The sequence below is a fragment of the Lemur catta genome, chromosome 5 (genome assembly GCF_020740605.2).
Source record: "Lemur catta isolate mLemCat1 chromosome 5, mLemCat1.pri, whole genome shotgun sequence".
Taxonomy (NCBI): domain Eukaryota; kingdom Metazoa; phylum Chordata; class Mammalia; order Primates; family Lemuridae; genus Lemur; species Lemur catta.
In genome coordinates, this window is record NC_059132.1 from 101,003,760 (window position 1) to 101,021,210 (window position 17,451).

At 39.5% G+C, this 17,451-nt stretch overlaps 1 protein-coding gene across 3 annotated transcripts in view; it reads right to left on the minus strand.

Moving 5' to 3' along the window:
- SNX25 (sorting nexin 25) overlaps window positions 1–17,451 on the minus strand; it is a 104,227-nt gene that overhangs the window by 5,201 nt on the left and 81,575 nt on the right. The window contains exons 11-16 of one of the 3 annotated variants that reach the window (XM_045552391.1): window positions 15,275–15,406; window positions 13,356–13,496; window positions 11,017–11,130; window positions 6,370–6,534; window positions 4,392–4,509; window positions 437–503 (exon numbers count right to left, since the gene is read on the minus strand). In XM_045552391.1, coding sequence (XP_045408347.1) covers window positions 437–503; window positions 4,392–4,509; window positions 6,370–6,534; window positions 11,017–11,130; window positions 13,356–13,496; window positions 15,275–15,406 — 737 coding nt within the window. Of the gene's footprint in view, window positions 1–436; window positions 504–4,391; window positions 4,510–6,369; window positions 6,535–11,016; window positions 11,131–13,355; window positions 13,497–15,274; window positions 15,407–17,451 lie in introns of those variants that run through there. The other 2 variants (XR_006735414.1, XM_045552392.1) reach the window with 2 other exon arrangements.

Here is a 17,451-nt window from a genome sequence, read left to right on the forward strand (position 1 = left end):
TTAACTCTTAAAAAGTTAATGTATGGTTTGTATTTCCCTCCAATCAAATACCTGCCATGTGTGTTCATCCTACTTTCACTGTGGCTTACAGTGTAAACCCTAAACTGATTTCTATGTGATATAAAAACGCTATACCCAAGACACTCCAACCAGTCCTCATGGTCGAAAGGGAACTTTACAGGGCACAACCTTCTGGTCCTCGCCAGCCAGAATGCTGGGGTTAGCGGATGCTTTCATCTAATTCACCGTCTATTCTGTGGTAGAGAGTCTTTTAGAAATCTGCTTCTCTATCCAATCTTAGACTCACATCAGAAGCAAAAAGTAAGATAAAATAAAATACTTTCAGTAAAACCACCGGCTACTATACCATAAGGTAAATTGATTATGAAGGCAAAGAGCAGGGCATTGATCCAAATATTAATTTCAGACAACTCACTTGTTGATGGTTCTTCCAAAAGTGACCTGAACGAGGGCAATTAATGTTCTTCTCACCCATTTAAACACTAAAATATAAATCAGAGGAAAACTTTTTATCACAAGATATCATAATTATGACATTTTCATAGCTGTACAAAGCTTAAATCTCACCACTTAACCCAATCTGATTCCTGACATCGCGTCCACGCTGTGGTACCTGCAGAATTCACGTCCAGGTTAGCAAACGGCCTCTCAGGAAAACTCCTCTAAGTTTCCATTTTCAACTAAGCAACTGATGAGATGAAACCAAAGAGTTCATATAGCTTTTCAATGCCTAAACAACAGCTGAGCCGGCAAGTGAAATTGATACCTCACTTCATATGTCCCTGGGCTACTGACAACAGGTCTGTTTTCCACTAGCAGACAGCATAATTCCTATTTTAGATTTCTGTCTGGCTTGCTGAACCCAATTTTTGAACATACTACTCTGAATGAGAAACATCTGTAGTCAAATGTTGAGAAATATTTTGAAATATAAATGAATTGACGAGTCTAACTGCCCCCATTTGAATGGTAGTTTGTAGATCATCCTGTATTTGTGTATATGTCATGTGTTTGGGGGAAGAAAGAGGAACTGCAAAGAGCCAGGATCCTGACTGAGATATGACTTGAGCAATCTCCTGTGTCACCTCCCAGAGCTGCTGAGCACAGATCACCTTCTCTGAACCTGTTTCCTCACCTGGAAAAGGACAGTATTAACATGTGCTTTTCTTTGCTTTCTGGGTCCTTTTGTGTGTGAAAAGCATTGTGAAAGGTTCTACAGATATAAACTTTCATTGTTAACATGGAGACATTGTTATAGGTATAGAATATGAACATAAATAAGCTAAAAGAAGGCAAAGAAATGCTGTGATGATATTTTAAGTCTGGAAATTGGAATCTAAACCAACTTTTTCGTTTATATATCCACCCCCACCCATTGAAATGTTTGGTTACTGACACAAGAAGAAATGAGAAATTCAGACTTGGCTATAATGGAGCCAGGAGTTCAAGGCTCCTGCGTCCAGTAAGAAAATATGAAAGAGCAAATTCACAAATGTCTCTGTACAAGGGCAGCCACACAAATAAAAATCAACTATCAACACAGACTTGGTACTAGACTTTAAAACATTCTAAAGTCATTTCTAACTTTTTAAATGGGTCAAAATATCCAGTTAAAGTAGCATTAATCCCTCAGGTAAAGTTAAGTTTCGGAGTCAGAATCATACTTCAAAAATGCCTTAAACTTTTTGATGGAATTTGCTGGAATGCTGCCAAGCATGCAGACTTGTTCATTTTAGGCTGACATTTAGGCTGGGATGAGCATGTCTGTCAGTGATGATAATGTCACTCTGCCTTTCTAGGGCAGGAGAGAGGCAGTTCATACCCAAAGGGTCTGAGGACAAATGCAACTCCAGGAAGAATGCCTAACAGCCAAGTGCTTATTAAAAAAAGGGGGGGAAGCTATATTACTGGTCCCTTTTTTGTATACTGAACTAGAGCAGAAACCAAATGGATTTTGCTCCATATCCTCTCCCATCACGACAGCCCCTTACTCTATTACTTTTTCCTATCCTTCCGCCGTCCCCAACTGCCCCAAACAGCCCCATTACTCCTTCCAAAGGCTCATTTATTCAAAGCTACAGAAGCAGCTGCAGCAGCACTAGGATTTTGCTGATGGAAAATATACCACATCTCATTATAAATGATGTTCTATTTATTCCTCTCTGAAATGTTACTAGCAAAACCAGATATGCTCTCAGCAGGCGTCCGATGGAGGAAGTGCACACTGCAAAGACAGGATTACGAGCCCTGCTTCAGCCGTGACTAGCTGTGACATGTCTACCACATCTCTCAAGCTCCTTGCATCAATCACAAGGAACAAAATGACAAAGGGTGTGATAGCGCTTCTTCATTCTTATGAACTCTGTGGGAAACTGGGAGGATTCATGATTTAACGGCCCAGATTTCACTAAGGAAGAGTCAGACTTTGGTGGAGTATTACTTTTTTCTTCCTATACTGAATCAAGGTAAACATCGTATATATCAAAGTTTCCAAAATATTGAAACACTACGGCTTTTTCATCTGAAAGGACTTTTCATATCTGGATAATATTCCATCATATAGATTATTTCCTAAATAATTTAACTCTCCCCTATTTCCAAAGTTTATCTTAGTTCTAACTTTTCATTATTGTAATTATGATAAAAATGAACATCCTTTTATGTAAATCTCTGCCTGCAGTTTAGAATTTAGTCTGTCGTTTAATGTAAAGTACATTTTTGGACCCCTTTTATAATAAATTCACTGAAAGTAAAATCTGTATCTTGATATATTTTTGTTTCCCTACAGAAATGCATCTAAAACAAAGGCTCCCAAAGTATTTACCGATTGACATTATATATTCTCCTAGATTTGATTCAGGAGGAGAAAAAGTTCAATAACCAAAGATAATTCATTCTGGCACTTAAAATTTTCTTGCCTATTCACTCATCAGTGTATCCATCCAGGAATTTTATTGATCAGGCATTACAGTAGATATTGAGGATTAAAAGATACATAAGACATGTTCAAGTTTAAAACAGTATTTGAAGTTTTTTCATCTAAATAGTTCTAATAATTCTTGAAGTGACATGTTAAGGGATATATAAGTGAGAAGGGATGTATAGCCCCATTTCCTATGTTAAACCCACTCTTAGCCTATCTCCTTTGTCTCAAGGGAAAAGATGCTAATCTGAGTGGATAAAGCCCAGGACATCCACAGGGCAACACTTCACTGGCTGGTGGCATTACTGTGACTTACACACTCTTGCTCTTCTAATTTGCTTCCTCTTCTAGGTGGTTAGGTGTGCCTGTAGGCATCTGCCATATCTCTACCTAGTACTGAGGCTCCAGGTCTGACCAAATAAATTGGCCTCATGATTTAGAGTGCTGGGGGGTTGTAAAGGTGTGGGCAAAGAGTAGTTAAGTCCTATGCAAGACTCAAGACCAATCCGTGTCGGCTGGTCCAAGTGCAGTGGTGTTTACAACTAGTTGATCACAACCAGTTACAGATTTCTTTGTTCCTTCTCCATTCCCACTGCTTCACTTGACTAGGCTTTAAAAAAGAAAAAAAAAAAAAAAAAAAGCACAAGCTATGTAGTCCAGTTTACCTTTCACTAAAGCATTGCTTTGGGGGATGGGCACTTGAACAGCTCTTAACAAAATGGTATTTTTGATCCTGATCTTGCAATTGTTTCTTCTAAGTACATCTCCTTCAGGAATCACCAGGGAAGGATTTCTCAACCTCAGCATTACTGCCTTTGGGCAGGATAACTCTCTGGTGGGGGCTATCCTGTGCACTGTAGAATGTTTAGCAGCATCCCTAGTCTGTACCCACTAGATGCCAGCAGCTCACCCTCACCCCAAGTTGTGGCAACCCAAAATGTCTCCAGATACTAGAAAATGTCCTTCCCTCCCTCCTTCCACCGAGAACCACTGCTCTAGAGGAAAAAAGGTGGTTGAAAAATAGGGTTGAGGCATTCCTGCATCCCTGGCCACAATTCTATCCTAGCAACACAACCTCACCTTAACAACGGGGTTTTTCCTCTGCTATGCAAAATAATTTTTTGTACAACTTTTGGTGATAAGGCAATGAAGCTGTGCCAAGTTACACAAAAAGAAATTCAAAGCATTCTATCTTTCTGATTTCAGAGGAACATGGTATGGGGTAAATCGGGACCCTAAGTTCCAAGAGCACAGAGACGTTATCTGTCTTAAGGTTGTATGCCCAGCATACTATGTGGCTGGCTCTTAAGACTATTTGTTAAATGAATGAATGCATGAACATATATACGTGGCTGATGCACTTCAGGAAGGGACATTAAATGTGTGTATGTGGGTGTGTGTACCACTTAACTAGCAAGTACCACTAAGTAATAACAAAGAGGCTTACTTCCTCGAAGCTCAAAAATCTCCCCAATCAACATGAAACATGGTTCAGCCAAGGCGTCTTTCCTCCCATCCACATCGTCACCATAATCTGACAGGTCACTGTCCTCCTCTATCTCCTCCTGGGGATACAGCAAAGTCACAGAAAGCAGATCACTTATCCAAGAAAACTGGTAGAGCTACTCTCCTTCTTCAAGTATAAATTCCAAACTATTTGCTCATATTTTAACCTTACATAATCCTTCAACTTTGATACAGAAATCTATCCATTTTCAATATGAAGGACAGAATGAATCTAACTTCAGGGAAAAGTTGGACTCCAAAGCTTTACTCCAGGTTTAAAACATAAGCTAATTTTAAAAAACCTCTGTCATTGTATTAATAGTGTTCTAACCAGTTTGAGTTTTGAAAGTAAGACTTTTAACTTAAATAATTTTAAATTCACTGTTGTTTTTTAAACATGAACATTTCAAAGTAATTTAGTTATTTTTAAAGCTCTGATTCAAGCTTGTATTCTGTACTTCAGCTAGTCTCATTTCCTGATGTGCATATCAGCAAGTTTCAGTTCAAAACTCCTTCTGTGCCAGGCACCAGGCTAGTGCAAATGAGTGTGACATGGACCCAGACGTTCAGCGCCCACAGCCTTCTCAGGGGACTGACAGGGACACACACAAGTAGCTGCTTCTACAAGGCAGGATGAAGTGCCGTCAGAGAGGTGCAAACCTCAGGTGGTGGAAGGACCAGGTGAAGAAGTGCGTTCTAACGTCTGCACAGAGGCAAAACTCAAGTGTGGGCCCAAGCAGAGGGCTAACGGCAGGCCTCTGGGCGACACCTGCATCAGGTGAGCGGGGCAAGGACTGAGAAGTCACAGGGGCAGGAGGAGTTCCCTAAAAACCTACAGCTTTGCAGAAGTCCAGCAACATCAAACGCCCGAAGAGGCTGAGAAAGGTGAAGATTGAGAGGAAACCCCTGGCACTCCCCTTCAGAGAGTCATTTCATAGAGTGACAGAGCCACATGTAAACTCCGCAGGGTTCCGGAATAAAAGGGAGGTGACAGAGGTAAGCCAGCCAAGTACAAACATGAAGGACAGCGGTGGGAAAGAAGCTTGGGGGGAAACGGGTTTACACGTGGACCTGAGCAGAGGTGTGGGCCTGTGCTGCGGTACGCACTGACTGCTGCCAGCTCGGAAGGCGGGAGAGTAGCACACTCCTTTTCATCGCCAGCTCCTCTGCCCAGACTCACTGAGCCAGTCCTGAGGAAGAGGCAGTGGCATCTGGCAACAGGCTAAGGAGAAGCCACATTTCAGAGACAGTCTTGTGCAACTGGCTAGAGACCCAGACGGGGGCCTCCGTGGCCTACATGTGAGTTGAGAGCCTCCTCTGGAGGAAGCCTGAGGTCTAGAACATGAGATCAAAACGTCTACAGTCTCTCCCTATTCACTCCTTTACTCCTACATATCAGTGCCTGATTCCTCTTCCTTCAAAAGATTCCACAGTTCTCCATTTTCTGAGAAGACAGTCTAAACTCCTCAGCCTGGCATGAACCTTGCCCCACCTTCTGCCCTTTCCCTTGTCTCCCACTAGTGCACTGCACAGCCCTCCACTCTGGACCAATGACCTATGTCGTCCTCTCCTGAACCCTAATGGCAGTCCAGCTCCTCCACCGTGACGGCCCTCCTCCCCTCCCCTCGCGGGCCTGGCGCCTCCACCTCATGTAGAGCAGCTCCTACAGGGCTTCCCGTCCACATCTCACTTACCCACCTTCTTATTCTCTTTCCATTTCTGTATCTTAACTCCTCCTCTTGCAGGGGAAGACAAGTCAGTGCCCCAAAATATGACAACGATAGTAACTAAAAATGGATGTATTTGCTTTCTCCCCATTAGTAGCATGTGCCCAACAAGCATCTGTTACTCCAAACAGCCTTCAAAAAGATATCTGCTTAAACATGCTATGAAAATGGTACAACCTTTAGACGGCTCACCTCCTGGTGGGAGAAGAAGTCACGAGGAAGTCTTTCCAAAAATGAAGATAATGAAAAAGTGGTTTTTTTCCCCTGCACATCAATAACCTTGAGGTAGTCAGGAGAAGGGCTCAAAAAGGCATAAAGTGCTTCACTCTGACACAGTCTTTCATCTGAAAGCAGATTCTGTGGAAGAAAGATGAATTGCTCTATATAGGAAACTCTCTGTGCTGCTGGGAGCTACTACAAAGTAAAGGCAAACAAAACAGAATTGACTGTATCACAAATTTACTTTCATCATATTTCTGAACCCCAAACCACTTCCCTCTCCCCATGAAATGAACTGTACTGGATCATTTCTCAATGATCTTAACAGCAAACCATACTGTCCAGGTTAACTGGTAGTGCCCTGCTCACTCACGGGGACCCTGTGCAGATAGAACTCACACCACTCTATACCACTTGGTGCAACTAAACAGTCTCACTTTGTGTACAGTGCACAGATCCCAGGTGCTACCACCTTTGAAAGACAACTTTCACCCATCTGTGTTTGAACAATTTAAATTTTTGCAAATTACACAAGGATACCACTAAATTGCCCTTTTTGGGCTATGTTCAGACTTTGTACATTGGCTAAAAAAAGGAACTTTGACTTATTACGTGGTAGCACTGCCTGCCAAGCAACAGTTTCATTACACTACGCTGCCACCTTCCAAGCAGTGCTTGTTTATGTATCTATACAACTGTTTTTATTGGCCCTTAAACTGGCAACTTCCTAAAGTTCTGTATGCACTTATCAAGCCTTAGGGGAGAGGAGAGCAGAACATAAATCGAGTTTATGTACAAGCAAGTGCTACGATAAGACAGTAAAATTAACAATGTGACTACAGAACATTTAAGTCTCTAGTATTATAAGATATAGGATAAAGGAATAAATAAACCAAAGGGAACTATTGCCCGCTTATGATGTGACCCCGTGTGGAACACTAGAAGCCAACTATGCTTCTAATGACAGAAGCTGGGCTAGAAGTGGAGGTTCAGGTCTGGTCCCAGAGCAGCTGGTCCGTGATGGTCACCATCCCATTTGTTCAGATGACAAACGACCTGACAAACCTTATGACCTCCCTGAGAATAAGCACCTTTGGGAGGGCCCAACAGACAAGGAGTTCCAGGGGTACCACCAGCATCCCAGCAGTCACCAGCTTTGTGTACCCTGCAGAAGACTGTCCTGACATGGGCAGGTCCTGCTTGGACACAGGGAAGGAGATTAAGAGGGATGGCCAGTTAGTGCCACCACTGCCTTCCCTTCCCTGCACCCCGCAGACAGGGCTTTATTCCTTTTTCAGAGTATTAAATGGTCAGTTCAACTTATATGTGAGGGTGGATTAGGAGGAGTGAGATATTCTCTCCCATGTCTTGATTTCCTTTAGCTAATCTACACTCCAACATTATTTTATAAAATAGTAGGATATGATACTAATGGTAAGTCTCAAATTTAATACAATCAACATAAATAAGGAAATCACCAAGGGGGATAAATCTTTGGGCTTAATTACATTCAATTATGAAGGAAAACAAAATTAAATATGTATAAAATAATGTTAGAAATGTGATCAAAGACTATGTCTGCAGGCAAGGTAGTGACTAAATTGGGATTTTATCATTCATAAGCTGAGAACAGAATCCCACTCCCTATCCCGAACTCCCCCACCTCTCAAACACTCTTGCTATTCTAGTCTGGCAAAGATCTACGACGGCTACTCTGTGAAGCCAGAGAAAGGTGTGGCATTCCAAGAAGCGTAAACAGCATATGCATGCCCAGAAGTGGGGTGGAGTGCCTGTCGAAGGAAACCCAACATGGCTGGAACAAGTGGACGTGCGTGGGAGGGAGGGGAAGATAGCGTGTAGGCAGGAAGCAGGATAAACATGACAGCATGAACAAGAACGAGCAGCTAGATTATTAACGTCTGTCTTATTAGTATGCCTTGATAGGGCACCATAGGTCATATTTAAGCATTCAAGTAAACATATACTCAATGGAATCGGTTTTTTCTGGAAGATCCTGGGGACCTAATATATCTGCCTTGTAGACTGACCATTTTGCATTTCACTTTTCCTGTCTGCAGTTTGTGGGATGATACATTTGAAACTGCAGTCTGCTGTGTGGCTTGCCTAAATATACTGAATAGTTAGCACTTTCAAATAAAGTCTTTGAGGAAATGAAAAATAATTGAAACATTATTTCCTGACTTAAACTTCTTTTAACTAGAAGGCAAATGACCACTTGAGACCACTGTTTCATCTGGATTAGCAGCAGATTATTCTTGCCCTGAGCCACGCTCACACTACCTACCAGCAGTAGGCCAGCATGCATGCTTCTCTTGGCACAATAGCAGAACTCACTAACCCATTTCCATCCCCAACCACCCAATAAGAGGATATGTCCAGTTAGAATGGATAATATAAAAAAAGACAAAAGAAAACCAAGTGTTGGCAACGATGTAAAGAAAAGGCAACACAGTAAGTTCATGGAACTGTAAATTAGTACCCCCATTATGGAAAAGAGTATGGAGGTCCCTCAAAAAAATTAAAAACATAACTACCACATGATCCAACAATTTCAACTGGATATATAAGAAAATGAAATCAGTATGTCAAAGAGAATCTGCACTCCCATGCTTATTACAGCACTATTTATACAATAGCCAAGATACATTAATATTACAGAATCAACCTAAGCGTCCAACAATGGATGAATGGATAAAGAAAACCTGTCATATATACACAATGGAATACTATTCAGCCATAAAAATAATAAAATCCTGTCAATTGTGACAACATGGATCAACCTGGGGAATATTGTGTTAAGTGCAATAAACCACACATAGACAAATACGGCACGATCTCACTTCTCTGTGGAACCCAAAAAAACAAGTTGATATAGAAATAAAAAGTAGAATAGTGGTTACCAGAGACTAGGGGGAGGAGAATGGGAAAAGCTGTTCAATGGGTCCAAAGTTACAGTTAGACAGCAGGAATAAGTTCTGGTGTCCTACTGCATAGTAGGGTGACTATGGTTGACAGTAAGGTATTGCATATTACAAAACTGCTAGAAGAGAGGTTTTGCTGTTCTCGCCACAAAGAAATGATATATGCATGAGGTGATGATGGATAGGTTAACTACTGTGACTTGATCATTATATAACATATACATGTATCAAAACATAAAACTGTATTCTACAAATATGCACAATTACAATGTGTCAACTAAAAATAAAAAAATTAAAATGATAAAAATATGCAAAGCATATAAAAGAAAGTCTCAGAACTTCTAGCTACTACTGCAGAGGGAAAATGTGTTTTATAGGGCAAAGATCCATGCCTCCAAGAACTTTAGGGCTTTACGGTCCGTAGTTTAAGTAACATCTATACTCTGGACACAGATGGTATAGCTAAGGAAAGAATAAACAGTGGTTGCTATTGGGAGAACATACAACATATGGCCTTATTATTGAAAAACAGACTGATGGAAAACAACAAAGCGTTTAAATGAAGTTTATCTTCAGGGCCTTGGAATAGGCAAAGACTTCTTAACAGGTACAAAAGGCATTAACAATAAAAGAAAAAATTGATAAACTGGGCTAAATTAAAATTGGCAATTTCTATTCATTAAAAGAAATCATTAAAGGAGTGAAAATGCAATCCACAGAAAGAGAGAAGATATTGACAGCATATGTGGTCTGACAAGGAACTCGTATCCAAAACACATTCAAAACTTCTACAAAGCAACATAGAAAAGACAGGCAAGCCAACAGTACACACAATTTTAACAGACACTCAAAAAAACAAAAAACTATCCAAATAGCCAATAAAAATATGCAATGTACTCAACTTCATCAGTCATCAGGGAAATGCAAATTAAAACCACAACGAGCTACCACTATATACCCACCAGAAGGCTAGAAGAAAAAGGCAAAACAAAGTGTTAACGAGGACATGGAGCCATCACACTGCTGGTGAGAGCATAAAAATTGCTATAATCATGTTGAAAAACTAAAAAAAAATCCCAATTCCCTAGGTATTTCCCAACATATATTCACCAAAAGACAAGTACTGGAAATCTACAGAAGCACTCTTTGTAAGAGCCTCCAACTGGAAACTAGCCAAACGCCCATCAACAACAGAATGAAGAGTACATTCACACAATGAAAAACTTATATGGCAATGAAAATGAATGATCTACAACTAAAACACCACTGTGGATGAATCTCACGAACATAATGTTGAGTGAAAGAAGTCAGGCACAAAGGAATCTGCACTGCATGGTTCTGTTCACAGGAAGTTTGAAACCAGGCACTAGCCGGCCAGGAGCTGCCTTCAGGGCAGCAGTGATGGGGAGGGGCTGGAGGTACTGGAGACAATCAGTTCCTTGGACTGGGTGCTAGTAACATGGGGGTGGTCAGTTTGTGAAAATGAAGATAGTTGTACACTTATGTGTAATTTTTTTATGTATATCATACTGGAATTAACAAAAAAGACTAAAGATATTTTTAAGGTCTGGCACAAATTTTGGAACAAAAAGAAAAATAATAAACTCTTAGAATGATGACAGTTTAACCCCAAATAACTAATTTTTCCTCTCACATCCAAAACTTCTCACTTGCTTACCTGTAAAAACTTATTTAATTGATTCTTTGACTTTTCCATAAACTTTTGATCTATTGATTTGAAAGGCAGCTTGCTAAGAGAAGGCAACTGGACTTTTTTTAAAGAAGGGACACACTGTGGGGGAAAAAAATTAAATGTTAGTATTTTGAAATTACATTTTAATCTTAAAGATTTAGAATTATAGTTAGAACGAACCAAATATCTTCCTCCTGTACATGTTCCCCTGAGATTTAAAACCTTGGAAAGCGACCTGTTCTAATCAGGCTGAAAGAATCTGGGGGAATGGGACATTAGGTGGAGAAAGTTAAAGCTTATTCCCAGACCTGCGGATACCCAGAAGCTGGGAAATAATGAAGCCGGGCTGACGAGATAGATTTGTACAACACGCACAGTAGCACAGTGTGCTACGTCTAGAAACCCACTCACAGAGAATTTTTCCATTAGAACGTGTTGTGTTTATAACATGTCTGTAAAAAGTTAAACAAAAGAAAACAATGGAAAGAAAGAAACCTTGGGTTGTAGCTCTATTACTGCCTTTCAACAGCAAATTGTAGAATGTAAATATATTAATAACAGACTGCCCTTTGTGGATTAAATCCTACATTCTACCAGACACTGTGCTAGAAGCAGGGCATGTGTTATTTCATCCTCACAACAGCTCTATAAAATTTTAGAGAAGTGAAACAGGCAGTCAGATTTGGAAGGGAAGATTACAGTCACTAGGGACTCAAAAAGGTGCTTCCTGTCACAGTTATCAACAGGAAGGGTTCTCACAGCAGGAAAACTCAAAGTGTAGGAAATATTAATAGCAAGGGTAAGAGAAGAGCCCGGCTATCAATCCACAGAGGAGGAAAGATGACAATGAGGATACACATGGGCTTTGTGTTTGTTTCTTTTAATGCATCAGTGTGATTATTTTGATTTTCTAAGTACATTTTATTTTCCAAGTACGTTTTATTTCAAAATCTTCCCTAAATTCCTTTTCCTCTTTCTGTTTTTATCTGCAACTCAACTGATACTAAACTTAGGTTCCACAATGGCTTGTCACAAGGCAAACACCACATGTATTCTGCAGTGTCAATTTTACTCAAAACTTCTGGGAAAAAGGCATTGTTACACTGAGATGAACATTTTGCTTTCCATACTGCTGGGGTGGACCAGAGTCCATCTGAGAAACGCTATAGTGTGCATGACACTTGGTTTTGCCCATCAATCCTTAGTGATTAAAAATCACCCTAGGAGACAAGACTAAAGGAGACACATTTCATATGCAAAAGAGGAGTCTGAGAGGTGACCATAGGGTTATACCAGTGTCAGTTCCTTCTGAGCAAAAGAAAAATTTTCTACCTAAAGTAGAAATGATTGAAGACTTTTTCATTGCTGGAGCAAAGGGCAGTTACCCCCCCCCAGCAGGAGAATTAGAGAAGATGCAGTTACTGAGGAAAAGTGGGAAGAATAATAAAAAGTCAGATTCTAATCCTAACTTGGCCACTATGTATACATCCTGTGATATGTCAGTTATGCTTTGGGATCAGTTTCCCTCATCTATGAAATAAATGGCCTACACTGTGGATTTCAAACATTTTAAACTAAAACCCACAGTAGGAAATGCATGTGTGCAACCCATAATGCATATGCACATATACATATAAATATATAAAACCAAAACAAATACTCTGTGAAACAATGCTCATTACCACTACTACTACTAACGAAAACCACAATAATGGTTACTATGTGCCACACATTCTAAATGCTTCATCCTTACAACAACCCTGTGAGGTAGGTACTATTAATATTCGTACTTCACTGATGAAGAAAAGAGGCACAAAGCAACTGAGTGTCACCTCCCAGGTCATACAGTTATAAATGGTAGAGGTAAGATTCAAAGCCCAGCAGTCTGGCTTTAGAGGTTGTGCTTTCAACCACCACACTTTGCTGCCTCCCTTAGTATGTGTGATGAAATCCAACATATTCTGTTCTCTATTGTTGTAAACTCATGATGGATTTCACTATCTCTTAATGGGTCAGAACCGGCAGCTTCAAAACCACTGGCCCTAGATGATTCCTAGGTCTCTTCCAATCTGGAGTTCTATGGTAATTTACAATGAAAATAACACAATTATCTGTTCTGACAGACACAGAGTAGACTAGATGGTCCGATCTATGAGTAAATTTCCAAATGTCAGGCTGAAAATGCCACTTTGCTAGGATGAACAGGAAAGGAGAAAAATTAATCAGTTTCCTTATGTGTAAAATTGAAATGAGCTCTTGAATCTCCTCTTGCTCAGTAATTATAGAATCCTGTCACAAGGATTCTACCTCATGAGTATTCATACCTCACTAAGTTTCCGGTGTAAATTCTGAAACTCACTGAGCCTTCTTGGGACTGTCCAGTTCTTAGTTTCAACTCCTCCAACTTCTTGTAGGCTTACCATGACAAAATAACATGGCATTTGCTCACCACTCTCTTCTGTAATCTTGAAAAACAAAAAATGAAAATCAACAATAACAAAAAGTACAAATGCACCAGGAAGATTTTTAACAGTCCCCTGATGAGATCTCCCTCTCCCTGGTACGCCCTGTATGATGCCCTATATAATCCTTGGAACTGTGAGTAAGATGACTTTTACTCTGGCAATTTAGTTATGTTGTATAGCACAGCAGGTCTTAAAATAGGGGGATTACCCAGGTGGGCCTTATCTAAAAGCAGAGAGTTTCTGCTGGTTAGTACTAGAAAAGGAAGTCGGAAAGATTCAAAGCTCAAGAAGGAAGCCAGTAAGAATATAGAGAATTCAGTTCTGCAACCACAAGGAACTGAATTCTGTCAATAACCTGAATAAGCTTGGAAGTGGATTTTCTTCAAAGTCTCCATACAAGAACTCAGTGTGGCCAACATATTGATGTCAGCCTTGAGATACAATGAGCAAAGAACCCAGCCATCCTGTGCTGGACTTCTGACCTACAGAGGTGTGAACTAATAAAGGGGTGTTGTTTTAAGCCATGAAATTTGTTAAACAGCAAAAACTAACACCACAGACTTTACATCCTGTGTTTCCTTGAAAAAACAAATTAGCAGCAAGCAAACAGGTATCAGATGCACCTGTGAGAGCTTCCTCAGTTTAATTTCAGGATTCATCAAACCATGATTTCTATTCTCATGAAATTTGACACTGAGAGACACAATTTTCTTTACCTCCCCACTTAGACAATTCACATACACACATACACATACACACACACAATTCAGAATAGGCCACTATTAACATAAATAGATAAGAGAAAAAACAAACAGAAAATACATTGAATTTGAGCTTGAATTAGTATCATAAATTAACTAGAGAGAAAGATTCAATACAAAAGGCAAAGGAAAGATGCAAGATTTACTGAGCCCCTGCTGAGCCCTGTGAGGCAGGATTATTATCCCACTATAATGATGGGAAGGAGAGGCAGAGACAGGGTAACTTTCCTAGGACCTCACTTCCAGTGAGTGAGTCAGCCAGTGACAGAATTCAGGAGTCTGGCTCCATGAAAACGCATCTTCCACACAATCCTATGTGGGATTGCTCTGCGAGCTCTGGCAGTCAGGTGACCCCCGTGATTTACATTTCATTATCTTTTCAATGACCAAGGTACCACAGCAAGCTCATGAATAACAAGTGACTTCCAGGGCAAAGGATACCTCATGAGGGTATCCTTCCCATTCCCTTCCCCTAAATGAAATTATTTTTATAGACAAATGAAAGAAAAACAATACAGTATATTCTGCAAACTTATCCCATATCTCTCAAAGAATAGCAAAATAATTCAAGGGAAAAATATTCATTATTAAAGCTTTTAGAGCTACTGAGATTTAAGCAATTGAAGTCAGCAGGATGGAACAATCACATGCACTTAAATTTTCAATCTTTCATCTCCAAGTTTCAAAAAGCGCTTTCCATTTTATTCCAACTCTCAATGGAAAAATACATTGGTAATTCAAGAACATTAAATGTTCCTGTATCAAAATTGTTTACAATTCTGGTGAAGAAGGATAACTTTCCGTCTGAAGTGGAGTGAGACCAGATCTACCAAGCAGCCTAGTAGGGCTCCCAGTCATGGGCGAACTGGAGTGAAAATATGGGGGAGTGCAGATAGGACGAGGGTGGTCTAAAAGAAGTTTAAGTTTCTGTACTCAATCTTAATTCTCCAGGATAAAATCTTGTCTTACAAAGTCAAACTTTTAAAATAAATTGGGAGGAAAAGCAGTCAAACCTACCTCTCCACTGGTGATGGACGCTTTCCACATGCCGAGGTTTTCACACCACCAATCTGTTCTTGCCATGTGCAGCTGAAGGTCTGTGCGTTCTTTCTCTATTAGAATTATTTCATCCTTCAACTTGGAAACAATCTGCCACAGGAAAAACATCCTGGGAGTTATGAAAACACTTACAATGCTATGCAATTCAGCAAAGTAGCAGGATACAAAATCAATACACAAAAATCAGTTGTGTTTCTATACACTAACAATGGACAATCCAAAAAGGAAATTAATAAAACAATTCTATTTACAATAGCATCAAAAAGAATAAAATACTTAGGGATTAACTTAAGCAAGGAGGGGAAAGATTTCTACAATAAAAACTATAAAACACTGCTGAAAGAAATTAAAGAAGACAAATATTTGCAAGGACATCCAAGTTCATAGATTGGAAGACTTAATACTGTTAAGATGTCAACAGTACCCAAAGCAATCTACAGGTTCAATGCAATCCTATCAAAATTTCAATGACATTTTTTGCAGAGATAGAAAAGTATATCCTAAAATTCAAATACAGTCCAAGGGATCCCAAATGGCCAAAACAATTTTGAAAGAGAACAAAATTGGAGGGCTCACATTTCCTGACTTCAAAAACTACCACAAAGGTACAGTAATCAAAACAGTGTGGTACCAGCATAAAGACAGACATAGATTAATGGAATACAGCCCAGAAATAAAATCTCATATATATGGTCAAAAGATTTTTCAACAAGGGTGCCAAGACCATTCAATGGGGAAAGGACAGTCTTCTCAACAAATGGTGCTGGGAAAACTGGATATCTACATGCAAGAGAATGAAGTTGGACCCTTACCTAACACTATACACAATAATTAGCTAAAACTGAATTAAAGACCCAAACATAAGAGCTAAAAACTATAAGACTCTTGGATGAAAACATGGGAGAAAGCTTCATGACATTGGATTTGGCTATGATTTCTAAGCAACAAAAGAAGAAATAGACAAATGGGTCTTCACCAAAATTTAAAACTTTATGCATCAAAGAACACTATCAACACAGTAAAAGGCAAAACCACAAAATATTAGTATTTGCAAATCACACATCTGACAGAGGTTTAATATACACAGTACAAAGAGAACTCCTAAAATTCAACAACAAAAGACCCAATTAAAAACTGGGCAAAGAACTTGAATAGACATTTCTCCAAAGAGTATATACAACTAGCTAATAAGCACATGAAATGATGCTCAACATCAATAATCATTAGAGAAATGAATATCAGAATCAAAATAAGATAGCACCTCACACCCATTAGGATGACTGCTATTTTAAAAAAAAGAAAGTAAGTTTTGGTGAGGATATGAAGATACTGGAACCCTTGTACACTGTTAGTGGGAACGTAAAATGGTGCAGACACTGTGGTAAGCAGTATGATGGTTCCTCAGAAAATTTAAAAAAGAATTAGCATATGACTCAGCAATCCTACTTCTGGGTATATATCTAAAAGAATTGGAAGCAGGATCTCTAAGAGATATCTGTACATCCACATTCATGCAGCATTATTCACAACAGTCAAAAGGTGGAAGCAAATCAAGTGTCTATGGAAGGATGAATGGTAAACAAAATCAAATGCAGTATATACATGCAATGAAATATTATTCAGCCTTAAAAAGGAATGAAATTCCGACACGTGCTACAATAAGGATAAAACTTGAAGACATCAAACGAAATAAGCCAGTCACAAAAGGACAAATACTGCATGGTTCCACTCACATGAGGTACTTAGAATAATTAAAGTCATAAAGACAGAAAGCAGAATGGTGGTTGCCAAGGGCTGGGGAGGAGGCAATAGGGAACTACTGTTTAATGGGTACAGAGTTTCAGTTTTTCATGATGAAAAATGTTCTGGTGATGGATGGTGCTTATGGTTGCAAAAGAATGTGAATGTACTTAATGCCACTGAACTGTACACTTAAAAATAGCTAAATGGTAAATTTTGTTAGGTATATTTATCACAATTTTTTAAAAAGAAATAATTTTTTTAAATGCTACGTTCGCCATTTCCTTGGATCTCTTTTTGTGAGAAAACCTATAGGGTTACGTAACTTCGTAGTGTGAGGAGGACAACAGCTTTGCTCCAAAAGTCTCTGAATATGGAGTCTACAATATCTCTTT